This window comes from Mustela lutreola, chromosome 1, assembly GCF_030435805.1.
Source record: "Mustela lutreola isolate mMusLut2 chromosome 1, mMusLut2.pri, whole genome shotgun sequence".
NCBI classification, from domain to species: domain Eukaryota; kingdom Metazoa; phylum Chordata; class Mammalia; order Carnivora; family Mustelidae; genus Mustela; species Mustela lutreola.
In genome coordinates, this window is record NC_081290.1 from 87,684,537 (window position 1) to 87,698,199 (window position 13,663).

The 13,663-nt window shown below is 39.7% G+C and overlaps 2 protein-coding genes across 9 annotated transcripts in view; one reads left to right on the plus strand and one right to left on the minus strand.

Annotated features, from left to right (window-relative positions):
• AFG2A (AFG2 AAA ATPase homolog A) overlaps positions 1–9,796 on the minus strand; it is a 333,130-nt gene extending 323,334 nt beyond the window's left edge. For all 6 annotated transcript variants that reach the window (XR_009352283.1, XR_009352284.1, XM_059168987.1 and 3 more), the window contains exons 1-3: positions 9,572–9,796; positions 3,997–4,118; positions 2,600–2,757 (exon numbers count right to left, since the gene is read on the minus strand). Coding sequence is in view for 4 of the 6 variants with exons in the window: in XM_059168987.1 (XP_059024970.1) it covers positions 2,600–2,757; positions 3,997–4,118; positions 9,572–9,734 (443 nt within the window). In the remaining 2 variants the exon portion in view is untranslated. The remainder of the gene's footprint in view (positions 1–2,599; positions 2,758–3,996; positions 4,119–9,571) is intronic.
• Positions 9,797–9,912: 116 nt separating this feature from the next.
• The window catches only part of NUDT6 (nudix hydrolase 6), a 54,095-nt gene continuing 50,344 nt past the window's right edge, over positions 9,913–13,663 (plus strand). Inside the window, exon 1 of one of the 3 annotated variants that reach the window (XM_059169013.1) lies at positions 9,913–10,402. In XM_059169013.1, the coding sequence (XP_059024996.1) occupies positions 10,165–10,402 (238 nt within the window). In that variant the 5' untranslated portion in view covers positions 9,913–10,164. The remainder of the gene's footprint in view (positions 10,403–13,663) is intronic. The other 2 variants (XM_059169012.1, XM_059169015.1) reach the window with 2 other exon arrangements.

A 13,663-nucleotide genomic window follows, 5' to 3' on the forward strand; every position in this document is an offset into this window, starting at 1 on the left:
ATCCAGTCAACTGATGACTGCAACCTGCAGCACTGCCTCAAAACAGTCTAAAGATTAATATTATTTAATCTGAGTAGAACTACTACCTAACCCATATAATAATGGAGCCCATTTCCTCTCTTTAAGAAAGGGGCAGGAGGTGCCTCAAAATGTTGAAAATAGAACTGCCCTATGACCCAGCAATTGCACTTCTGGGTATTTACCCTAAAGATACAAACGTAGTGATCCGAAGGGGCACGTGCATCCGAATGTTTATAGCAGCAATGTCCACAATAGCCAAACTATGGAAAGAACCTAGATGCCCATCAACAGATGAATGGATCAAGAAGATGTGGTATATATACACAATGGAATACTATGCAGCCATCAAAAGAAATGAAATCTTGCCATTTGCGACAACATGGATGGAACTAGAGCGTATCATGCTTAGCGAAATAAGTCAAGCAGAGGATATGATATGAGGAAGTGGTGATGCAACATGGGGGCTTAAGTGGGTACGAGAAGAATAAATGAAACAAGATGGGATTGGGAGGGAGACAAACCATAAGTGACTCTTAATCTCACAAAACAAACTGAGGGTTGCTGGGGGGAGGGGGTTTGGGAGAAGGGGGTGGGATTATGGACATTGGGGAGGGTATGTGCTTTGGTGAGTGCTGTGAAGTGTGTAAACCTGGTGATTCACAGACCTGTACCCCTGGGGATAAAAATATATGTTTATAAAAAATTAAAAATTTTATTAAAAGCCTTAAAAAAAAATAAAAAATAAATAAAAAAAAGAAAGGGGCAATATGGGCATTTTGAAGGAGGATTAAATGAAAGAAGAGGAAAAAATGTGTGTGCACGTATGTGCTCGTACACAGCTGGTACACAACATATGTTGAGTTCTCTTCTCCTCTTTTAATTTTATTGTTAAAATCTTAATTCCTCTGAAAAAAGTTTCCTGGCTTATAAATACACACACACACACACACATACACACACACGTATACATGTATACATATACATACATATATATGTATATATATATATATATATATATATATATATATGCTGAAGCTCAAGCTTGGAATCTACAAAAGTAGCAAAAGAAAACAATAAAATCAAGCTAATGACGGGCACCTGAGTGGCTCAGTCAGCTAAGTGTCTGCCTTCAGCTCAGGTCATGATCCCAGCGTCCTAGAATTGAGCCCCAAGTGAGGCTCCCTGCTCAGTGTGGAGTCTGCTTCTCCATCCTATTCTGCCCCACACCCCACCCCCCGGCTTGTGCACCCGCTCTTTCTCTCAAATAAATAAATAGAATTTTTTAAAAATATATTTTATTTATTTATTTGACAGAGATCACAAGTATTGCAGAGGCAGGCAGAGAGAGAGGGGGAAGGAGCTCCCCATGGAGCAGAGAGCCCAACAAGGGGCTCGATCCCAGGACCCCAAGATCATGACCTGAGCCAAAGGCAGAAGCTCAATCAACCAAGCCACCCAGGGGCCCCAATAAAAAGAATTAAAAAAAAATAAAATAAAGTTAATGATTGTTAAATGTTTTGTGATTCCTGCATATAAAGTAAACACATCCTCAAAACTGTTAGTAAGGTAGTATTAAAGTATCAAAAGATACTTTTTATGAACAAATTTTGGTAAGAATTGCATATGCAAACTGAGTTACAATCCTATTAGATATAGAGTATCCAAGAGGATGAGTGATAAAGGTTAACTATATTGATAAGGTGATTCAATTAGCCTTTGGTAAAGGACATTTCAAAAACTGATAGAAATAACTATTTTACTGGAATGAATCATCACGGAGTTAAAGTATATAATCGGGTACTTTGCTTGAAGATATTTGGTGTTTTTAAAGAGTTACTTATTTGAAAGAGAGAGCACATGAGCACACGCAGGAGTTGTGGGAGAGACTCTTCAAGTGGACTCCTCACTGAGCGGCAGAGCCCGTGGGAAAGTGGGGGGCTCAATTTCATGACGCAGGGGATCATAACCTGAGCTGAAACCAAGAGCTGGAGGCTTAACTGACTGAGCCACCCAGCATCCCTGGAACAGTCTTGATTAAAACTTGTTTCTTGCCTATTCACAGTACTCTACTCCCTCCTTCACAACAGCCCTAATTACACTGTTAAACAAGATGAAAACCGTTGTTAAATATTCATTAATACTAACTCCTCTCTCCTAAAATATCAGAGCATACTCTAACCACAGGATACCAGAGAGTCTCTAGTCCATACATTAGGTGGACTCATCTAGCTTGTGCTAATACAGCACACCACATGAGGCTATCAAGCACTTAAATGTGGCTGGTCCAAATCGAGATGTGCTACAAGTGTAACACACACACTGGATTTTCGAGATTTAGTTTGAAAATTATCTTATTAATAGTTTTTTATAGTTACTATAAGTTAAAATTTTATGATAACTAGTTAACTATTAAATAATACTTAAATAATAATTAAATTAAATGTTAACTATTTCACCAATTTCATTTTCCTTCTTAAATATGACTACCAGAAAATGCAAAATGCATATGTGGTTCACATTTGTTCTATTTCTACTAGGCAGCACTGATTCAAAATGTCACCAAAGAAAAGAGCCAAACCTGAGTGCCAGGTCCATTTCCTCAGCCTGTAGCACAGCACCCAACAGAGGCTGGACTTGGACGGCATCACCAACCCTCACGCCCACATTCTTCTGTGCCATTTCACTCAGGCCAACCTTGCCTCCAGGAAATCCTGCCACAGGCCAGGCCGTATAGACCTGCCCAAAACACAGGAAACAAAAATACAAGAAAAGAAATATTCACAGATTATCATTAACTTATAAAGCAGAAAACTAAGTACAGCTAATCAGATGGATCTGCAAAACACAGTCCTTAACCCCAAGGAGTTACAACTTCACAAGTTACAAAAAAACTTTTAAGATAAAAATTATATCTTCTTGTGAAGATTAGCAATGATCCCACAGTGAAAATGATTTGAATATTTGAAAGGTAATTTAGGAAAAGAGACAAAGGCATTAACATGTAATAAATAGAAAATAGGAAAAAATACTAGAGACAAACTAACTGTAAGGTAATCCAGCCTGAAACATAAAATACATCCAGGAAATAGTGAAGGACCTGGCACAAGAGCTTCATGAGAACCTAGATTTCATCAGAAGTAAATGTTAAGGGACAGAAGCAAAGACTTCTAGCTCCAAATAGTGGGTTGAGCTCATATATTTATAGTCTTCCACAAGACACAGCAAAGGACTTTTTTTTTTTCTTTTTAAGAATAATGTAAAGAATGAAAGGTGTGCCATCAGCACAAAACAGCTTTTGTTTTTGTTTTTGTTTTTAAAGATTAAGAGCAGGAGAGCACAAGTAGGGGGAGTGGCAGGTAGAGAGAGAAGCAGGCTCCCAGCTGAGCAGAGCCTAATGTGGGACTCAATCCCAGGACCCTGGGATCATGACCTGAGCTGAACCAGTTGCTTAACCAACTGAGTCACCCAAGCGCCCAAAGCAGCTTTCAAATCATTTTCAGAGGACCTCGCTGAATGAGAGTACCCTGGCTAATGAAGCAGCAGAGGAAATGGCAGAGGCAGAGGTTGGCAGCAGGGCAGAACCAGGCAAGGTTCTGGGCTTCCAGCCTCAAGTATGATGAATAGTAGCAAGAACAAACAGCTGAAAACAGGAAGGGCAATCAAATATTTGTATACAGAAGAGATGACTTTCATACTCCCGAACAGCATTTCTGTGGAAAAAAAATATAACTAACAAACTGGGGGGAATAGGGCAGATACTATGTGTGTCACTACCTCAGGAGAAAAAGCATCTCTCTACATTATGACATTTATGGGCTACTATTCCCAGGATAGTCACAGATATCAAAGGAAGGAAAAGTTTATAAAGAAAGGGTCTTTTAAAATATAGTTTTTCATTTATTACTGCTTTGCTGAAAATCATAGTAAAAAAAATCTCAGATCTTTCTAAATTAAGGAAATGAAAAAGACTCTTACCTCTTGTTTTCCATCCATACTGGTAAGCAACACTGGTCGACCTATACATATATTTGCAGATTTCATTGTGTTGAGTCCAAGCTGAACAAGGGAATTCTGGAATGTTTTAGGAACTTTGTCATCTACCAAAAGGGAAAAAAAATTATCTTCATACTATTTTATAGCTGAAGTTAAAGCCTGCTTTCTTTTGGTGTAAATAAAAATCTTCTAACCACATAACCACATGAATGCACTTATCATACCCTAGAGAAACCAGTTCCAATTCTTGCTTCTTATTAACAAAAAGACTTAAAACCAAACCTTTTTGAGGGTCCACTGACTGACAATATGAGCGCCAAGTAAAAAAATATGTCTTATGGGATAGGTATTCGTTTTCACCCTCTAAGAAAAATAAACTCTAATTTCTTTAAAAACTGAACATACCTGCAATAGTCTTTTCATACTCACATAGTAACATTTTGTACTACAGATTCTAGTTGAGTTAACTACTAGTATTCAAAGACTTGAGCTGGGAAACTGGCATCTAGTTCTAGAGGGTTAAATTACATTTCCACTTCTGATCCACCTGATACCGTCAGATATTTTTCTTTTTTAATCTCAAGAATACGTGGGTAAAATAATAGCACAAGTCTTATCCCTTAGGCAAGCACAAACAGACTAAAATGACCATTATTGTTTTCAACTTTTGGCCACAAAGGGGACCCAGCTGGCAACACCTCTGAAAATGATGTGCTAACATGTCCACCCGGCCCCCTCCACTTCCTCAAGGTCCATATTTGGTCCTTCCTCTGATTCTTCCAGCACCCTATGCTGTCAAATATTAGCATTTATCATCATAATATATATTTGTTTTGTAATCTGACTTTCTCTTAAACCATATGCTGCTTTGGGGCACAAACTGGGTCAAATTCATCTTTGTATCTCCAATGCCCAGGAGTGCATCAAATATAGAAGTTGCATAACAGGGGCACCTGGGTGGCTCAGCCCTTAAGCGTCTGCCTTTGGCTCAGGCTGTGATCCCAAGGGTCTTGGGACTAAGCCCCGCATGGGCTCCCTGATCAGCAGGAAGCCTGTTTCTCCCTCTCCCACTCCCCCTGCTTGTTTTCCTTCTCTCGTTGTCTTTCTCTGTCAAATAAATAAAAATCTTTTTTAAAAAATTTTAAAAAGAAGTTATATAATAAATATCCATGAAATCAATGAACATAGTAAGTAATTACACAATGTTTTTCTTCTCAGCACAAAATCCATGAAACACTTAGGAAATTTAAGCCCGTCACAAGCTGTATTATAAAATTTATTTTTAGGGCGCCTGGGTGGCTCAGTGGGTTAAGCCACTGCCTTCTGCTCGGGTCATGATCTCAGGGTCCTGGGATGGAGGTCCGCATCAGGCTCTCTGCTCAGCGGGGAGCCTACTTCCTCCTCTCTCTCTGCCTGCCTCTCTGCCTGCTTGTGATCTCTCTCTGTCAAATAAATAAATAAAATCTTTAAAAAAAAATTTAAAAAAATTGGGGCGCCTGGGTGGCTCAGTGGGTTAAGCCGCTGCCTTCGGCTCAGGTCGTGATCTCAGAGTCCTGGGATCGAGTCCCGCATCGGGCTCTCTGCTCAGCAGAGAGCCTGCTTCCCTCTCTCTCTCTGCCTGCCTCTCCATCTACTTGTGATTTCTCTCTGTCAAATAAATAAATAAAATCTTTAAAAAAATTTAAAAAAATAACTTATTTTTAGACACATATACCATAATCATAGTTCTCTAATATTAATGTTCCTTAATAATAAATACACAACTACTTTGTAATTTAAAAGGAACAAAGCAAATGAAAGCAAAACCAAGAACCATGTCTCATTTAATTATTTTTTGCCACTACAAAATAACTACCCCATATATGTACTTTCCTTCTGTCATCAGCTGAACAAATCTAGGAAAACAAAGCATCTCATGGAGCTAAAAGTAACAGTACTGAGCATTTATAAAATAAGCATATTTCATAATATGAAGCTGAAAAGAAATTCAACTTTTCTATGAGCATTAGGCCTCTTACAAAGTTTACTCATCAATAACAGCAAAGCATCCTTTTGGTGATCACATAAGGTTCAGTTTCTGCCACTTCTCTCTTCCTAAACCTTAATGAATTACCCTTCCCTCTTGATAAGTACCTCACAGATGTATTAAATCCTTGGCAAGATTCTAGGTTTTCTTCTCTTACTTCCAGCCTGTCCTGCACATTCACTGCACCAGGGTTGGACAAATCACAAGTTCTCTAAATACCTCCACTTCCTCCTTATGAAAATCACATTCAAATTCTCATCCACTGGCCCTATTTCCTAACATATCTCCATGTATTTTCTCACAGCATTCAAATCTACTCAAGCTGTATTCCACACAATTCCTTTCAGCAGTCCGCATTGCTCCAATACTGTACTTTAAAAATACATCTCAACATCCACTTTCCCCATTGGTTAACTATATATTTATTGAGCACTTCATGTGCCAGATTAGTAAACGTAATTTCAAACAACCATCACCTCTTCATTGGTTCATCCAGCAAACATTTATTATGTGCCTACTTCACAGCAGATAATATTTTAGGCACTAGGGATACAAAGTAAACAGAAGTGGATGGTCCTAGGCCTCACAGAGCTTAAAATCTAATAGGATGAGAGAGTTATTAAACAATCACTTAGTAACTGTGTAATTTTAAACTAAAATTAATACAATGCAAGAATGACTAAAAAAAAAAAAAAAAAAAAGAATGACTAAGAGTGCTGAGAGAGCCTATTATGCAGAATCTAATTTGGAAGAAACAGAATGCTTCTCCAAGGAAGTAATGTTTAAAAATTCAGATCCAAAGGAAGAGTAGGAATTAACAAAACAAAGATGAAAAAGAAAATAATTCCTGGCTTGTACAGAGAGGTCTGAACAGAGGGCAGCATAGTCCATCTGAGGAACAAGTATAAGCAAAATGTCAAGAGACAAGAAGGGGCCATGTAAGGAAGATCAAGATCTCCCAGGACAGTAGGCTACACCAAGCAGCAGCTTGTTCTCTCTCTCTCTCTCTCTCTCATAAGTAAATAAAGCTTTAAAAAAAATAAATAAATAAAATGTTAAAAAAAAAAAAAAAAGGAAGAAAAATCCAAGAAAAGATGTACAGCACAATGCTATACAAAGTGTGGTCAGCAAACTATTTGTTACTGTCATGATGGGGTAAGTACAACAAATAAGGGTTTAGAAGCTTTTATTACAACTGGACAGAGTAATCCTACATCTGTTGAATCTAATAGAAATTTCTATTTTTGAACTTATTTTTCTAGTAATTTCTTTTTACTGTATTTTACAACAGTACTGTGCTATGACATATCAGTGAGAGAGAGAGAGAACAAGCTGAAGGAAGGGCAAAGGGAGAGGGGAAGCCAGGTTCCCCACTAAGCAGAGAGCCTGATGCGGGGCTGGATCCCAGGACTCTGGGATCATGACCTAAGCCGAAGGCAGACGCTTAACCGACCCCTACATACAGTATTTTAAAAACTTTAGGAGTGCCTGGTGGCTCAGTCATTAAGCAACTGCCTACGGCTCAGGTGATGAGCCCAGCATCCTGGGATAAAACCCTGCACCGGAACCCCTGCTGGGCAGGAAGCGTGCTTCTCACTCTCCCACCCCTGCTTCTGTTCCCTCTCTCCCTGTGTCTCTTTCTGCCAAATAAATAAATAAAATCTTTAAACAAAAAAATACACACACACAACTTTACCTACAGAGTTTAAATAGTATTGGTCTAGAAGATACCCAAACCAAGATTCAGAAATAGTATAAAGTACAAATATAAATTCAAAAATGATTAGCGTATAGACGGAAAACTCTGGACATTGGATGAACTTGCCAAAAAAAAAAAAAAAGGGTGTTAGGACTAAGAACTGAGGAACATTTGGCAGCCAAGTAGAAAATGAGCCTGCAAAGGAAACTGAAAATCTACCTACCAACAAAAGGATGGAGAAAAAGTAGGAAAGTAGGAGAAAAAGTAGGAAAGTTAAGGGCACATAACCAAAAATTAAAGTGTTTTTTTTTTTTTTTTTAAGATTTTATTAGCGTGAGTGAGAGGGAGAGCACAAGTCAGGTGGAGGGGCCAGAGAAGAGAGAGAAACAGACCTCCCACTGAGCAGGGAGGCCAATGAGGGACTTGATCCCATGACCCTGGGATCATAACCTGAGCCAAAGACAGACACTTAACTGACTGAGCCACCCAAGCACTCCCCAAAATTAAAGTGTTTTAAAAAAAGGAAAGGGTAGACAATGCCATAAGTTGCTGAGAGGTCAAGTAAGGGAAGTAAAGAAAAACTGTCCTTTATATTTATAAACATGGAGATGATCAGTGACCAGGACAGGGACAGTTTCCATAGAATGATGGGATACTGTCAGAACTTAAACGTCAAAATTTTAATAGGCTAACGAGTAGGTGAGAGATGAGGAGAGAGACTACTCCATTTATGAAACTTGGGAATGAGGTACACCTAGCTGGCTTGGTCAGGAGAGCCTACAACTCTTGATCTCAGGTTCTGAGTTCAAGTCCAACGTTGGGAGATTACTTAAAAATAAAATCTAAAAAAAAGAGAAGAAATTTGGAAATGAAAGAATGGAAAGAGGTAGGGTGGTGGTAAGAAGAAAATGTGGGACTTTTGTTTTAAGATGTTAGAGAAATCGGCAGGTTTAAATTTCAATGGGAAGGATCCAGTTGAAAGATTAAATATGCAGGCCAGAACAAGTTATCCTCTGATCCTTAAATGAGACTGAAAACACTGTGCTAATTCTAAGATTGTCATTAGGGTGTATATTAGACATAAAATTCTTGCCCCCAGTTTAGCTGGTGTTCCATTTTTTCAAAGCTATGACACCGTTTCCACACATAGAAGCTTTAACAACTAAATTTTCAGATAAATCCGTTCTCCTAACTCAAGGGAGCTCTGACCTAGGATAAAGGCTTTAAAGTCAAATTCTGCCTGGCAGTTGGCACCTGTGGAACCTGGAGCCAATCACATTAACTATTCTTTCTCCCTCAAATAGGCATAATAATACAGCATCCATCTTCCAGGGCTCCTATGAAGGTTAAACGAGATATGTATGTGACATACCCAAACTACTGACAACAATACTATGTAATCAGTAGCTGTTATTAAATACTAGAATCTGTGTAAAAGAACAAATCCTGAAGTCTTTCATTCTTGGAGACACATTAATCTCTCTTAGGAAAGATGGATCCACATCTTTACTGAACTGTTTAGTTTTCTGGTATATATATCCTATGCTCGTAGTTTTAAGTAATTTTGCAGTTAAATGTGTCGTAAATCTTAAACGAGGAAAAGTTGTTTCAAGCTCAATTTACAAATTCAAAACAATTTACAAAAGTGATGGCGTGACTTATCCACGGATAAGCCGTTTCTGCAGGCACGACTTCGGGTGTACACACTTGCGTGCCACTGTCACACCTCTGTGTCGCCCAATTTTCAAAAGCCTCAGCACCTTAAAGGCGGCATCACCTAAAGGTCTACATCTCAAGTTGCCGCCCCTCCGCCTCCACTCAAAACGCTTTACCCTTTTCTAAGAAGTTGGTCACAACCAGAATCCCGGCCGTTGCCGCCGCTCCTGGCCCAGCAGAAGATGCCGAGGGCCCCAAAAGAGTAGAAGCAGAAGAGGGCGAGGTTGAACCATTGTCTGCGCTTTGATTCGGCCGTTTTCTGTTCTTTTTGGAAGACATGATCACAAGGAAGCCTAGGAAAGGCTGCAGCAAAGCCGGCTCAACGTGCTCGAGTCTCTGGAAGAAAAACTTCCGGGGCAGAAGTCAACGAGACTCCGCCCTCCACCGTAATCCCCCAAGTGGAGCGCAGTGCTTCTTCCCGCCTTTCCTATCCCTGAACAAACGTCTGTTGACTTAAACTAGAAAAAGAAAGTGGTGGAAAAGTTTCTCTCTGGCTTTCCTGGAACCGGGAAAACTTCTGAGAGGAGCTGGTGGACAGGACTTCGCGGTTACTTCCGTATAGCGCCGGGAAAAAAAAAAAAAAATGCTGTAACGTTAGCACAACTTTCGGATGGCACTCTTCCAATATTTACGGGAGCGACCTCCGCTCTGGGAACTCCAAGGAAACTTGATTTAAGGGCCGAGCTAGCGGTGGGACGCCAACGCGCAAATGCTGCCTCTAACTAGCGGGAGTTTTCGGCGCGCAGTGCTCCTGCGAATCCGCAGCGCGAGGCTGTTGTCCGGCCACCGCGGGGCTTCGGGCGGTCCGCGTTGCAGGTGGGACCCCCCCGCCGGAGCGGAAGAACTGCGGGGAGAGCTGGACAGATTCGGGGGCGTCTCGGTGCGCCTGGCACGGCGCGGCGCCTTGGACCGCCTGGACGCCGCCTCATTCCAGAGGCGCTTGCAGGGCAAGTGTGCCTGGGCCGTGGGGTTCCCTGGCTCCGGAACCTTTCTAATAAAGTAACCGGGGCCCCCATCCACCTAACACGGTCTCAGTCAATCAAGTACCGAGTCCTAGGGAGAGAGGGCAGGCATGACCCGTACCAATTTCCCCTGTTTCCTTTCTTGGGCCCTTTGCAGGGAGGTTTCTGAGGCACTTGGTTGAAATTGTAACTATTCCAGACTTGCTGATCGGCAGCCCTAGTTTCTCATCAACTTCCTAGTGTGTGACCTTCGGCAAGTTCTGTAAACTATCATTTACCCTTCCATAAAACCGGTTAGTAACGCACAGGGTTGCTGGGGTGTTCCGTAGGGTAATGCATATAATGTGCGTAGCTTGGCCTCTACCACATGCGCTCAGTAGTGTTAATATTTACCGGGACTTAATTCTGCAGGGCACTTTGCCCGAGACAAAGCTCTAAGGGTGGTGAACAATGAATGGACCAGAGGGGTTGGTGAATGAATGGACCAATTGTGTTGTATGTGTAATGGAAAGGTACTTCTTATTATTGTGGGTTTTGGTTAAATTCACTGTTGGAAAGGGAGTTGGGTCAGGCTGACGCATCAAGGGAGTTGGGTTAGAGCAAATACAGGTGACCATAAACAGGTTAAACCCAACAGGACTTAGCAATGCCATGACTGGGGCCTATTGCAAGAACTGGAGTTTGCTAGAGACAAAGCAACAAATCTTTTATGATTAACCAGGGAGGGTAGTGGGCGCTTTCAGTCTTCAATAAGAAAACTCTCTGCTTTCCTTGAACTTAAGTCTAAAGATAGGAAAGACAGCTTAGATGGAGGCGCTTTCACTTTCAGAGAAGCCGGTGATTAGGTTCTTCTATTCGACTTGAAGGCCTAGCACGGAAATTCAGCATTGGAGAGATCCTGTTACTCAAAACTTCAGATAATGAGGAATATGGCAAATGAGCATTTATGTAAATATAATTCAGCTAGTTCATTCTTTAATCATTTTCCTTCGCAAACTACTTGCCTCTTCACCGCATTTTCTCTCCTGCTTGTGAATAATTGCTGACTCCAACAGTATCAGCCATAGAAGAATCAAGCGAATGTTCATCCTTTAATGTATCTACCGATGTGTGGGAAGACACAGGTGTTTATTGCACAGACTTGTTACTTGTCAGTGGCCAGGCAGTTAAAGCACTTCCTTAGTCTAAAAGGCAAAGCGTGGGTGTTGGATTTAAAGTCACACATCCAGATTTCAGGTCCCGGGTTCTGACGGGTGCTTAGCCATTAGGCAAACCACCACTAAAAATATTTGCCTCTTAGGTTGCTTAGGTGAATAATGCCAACCCTAATTATTTTATTGGATACATGTGGTGATCAAAGATAAATTATAGGAAACTAATTTATAATCTACATAGTGCTATATACTTTTTATAGTTTTTTTTAAATAAAATATTCTATTGCATTTATGAATTTCTATTGCTAGACACTTAAAAACTTTACAAATATTAATTCATTTAATCCTCATAACAACTCTGAGGTAAATACTGTTACCTTTATTTTAAAGGTAATGGTACTGAGGCACAGAGAGATTAATTTCCCTTGGCTCTGGAATCTGTTGTTAATGCATTATGCGGCCTCTAAGAGCTAGTGCAAATTTTGTTATTAAGTCAAACTAGCTTTTCACTTGATTAGAATGATTAGGGAGGATATGGGAATTTCCTGGGGTCATAAAAATGTTCTGTAATCTTTACTGGAGTGTGTTACACAGGTGTATGTATGTGTCAGAACTCCTTAAATGTACACTTAAGATTTGTGCCCTTTATGTAATTGTACATCAATTTTAAAAAGATTTAAATCAGAGAGAGAGATGGGTGAGAAGGATCTGACTCCATAGTCCCAAATCAAGCAGCTTTTGTGAAAGGCTCCCCTGTGTTTGTCACTGTATTAGATCCACTGCCTTTTAAAGAAGTAGAGAACATGGTCCTTAACAGGGAGTCACTGCACAGCTGGAGAAGAGAAGAGGCGGAAAAAGAAATTAACCATTAAATGAATAATCAAACCTTCCCACCACCACACATGCACACAATTTGCAAGATTATTGTAAAGATTAAATGAGGTGATTGATGGAGAAAACAATCTGAGAATACTACTGTATTCTTCACCCATAAATTAGGGGTGATAATACTTGCCTTTCAGGCTGTGAGAACTTAACAAGATAATATATATACAGTGTCTGGAGCTTAGTGAGGACCAAATATTGGCATCTTTTTCTTCTGGTTCAATCTTAAGAGAATTTACAGAAGTCAAAACAAAAATCTACGTTTATCTTGGTTATTATTTATAAAGTAGAAATAATCTATCCAGGAGTAAGAGGTTTGTTAAATAGTTTTTGGTGTACTTATCTGAGGAAAATTATACTGTCATTAAAAACTTATGTTCCTTACAAATTTTAATGACAGCAAAATGTTTACAATAAATAGTTTACAATAAATAGTAAAAGATATGCTGTAAATTATATATGGTGTGATATAAATTCCAAAATTATATTCATGGAAAAGTGTCAAAATTTAAGTTTTTATCTCTTCATGCTAGTAAGATAAGTTTTGATTTTTTCATTATATTTTCATTTTTTTTTCTAGGACTAGTATACGTTATTAAAAACGTAGAGTTTGGGTGCCTGGGTGGCTCAGTGGGTTAAAGCCTCTACCTTTGGTTCAGGTCGTGATCCCAGGGTCCTGGGATCCAGCCCAGCATCAGCACAGGCATCGGGCTCCCTACTGGGCAGGGAGCCTGCCTCCCTTCGTCTTTCTCTCTGCCTGCCTCTCTGCCTACTTGTGATCTCTGTCTGTCAAATAAATAGATGAAATCTTTAAAAAAAAAAAAAAAAAAAACCGTAGAGTTTTAACCACCTTGAAATTTATAAGCCAAAAATATTATGACAGAACTCTTAAAGTGTAAGTAGAAGCCCATAAGAGTCATTTATAAAGATTAAAATAAGGATTAAAGGGAACAGCAATTTATTTTGTTTAAATCAAGTTTTTTTGTTCATTCTACAAATATTGAACATCAGTTATGCGCCACGCAGTGTGTCAGGTGATATGAATTACTAACTCTATCCTCAAGGAATTCAGTCTGCTGGAAAAATCCCATAACAAAGTACTAATTACAATAAAACATAGCTCCTGTGCTGTCATATAAGCAGAGCATTTTAGGATTCCCCTCCCCCAACCCTTCCTAGCTAACGACTAAGGAAGGTGGATGTTTTA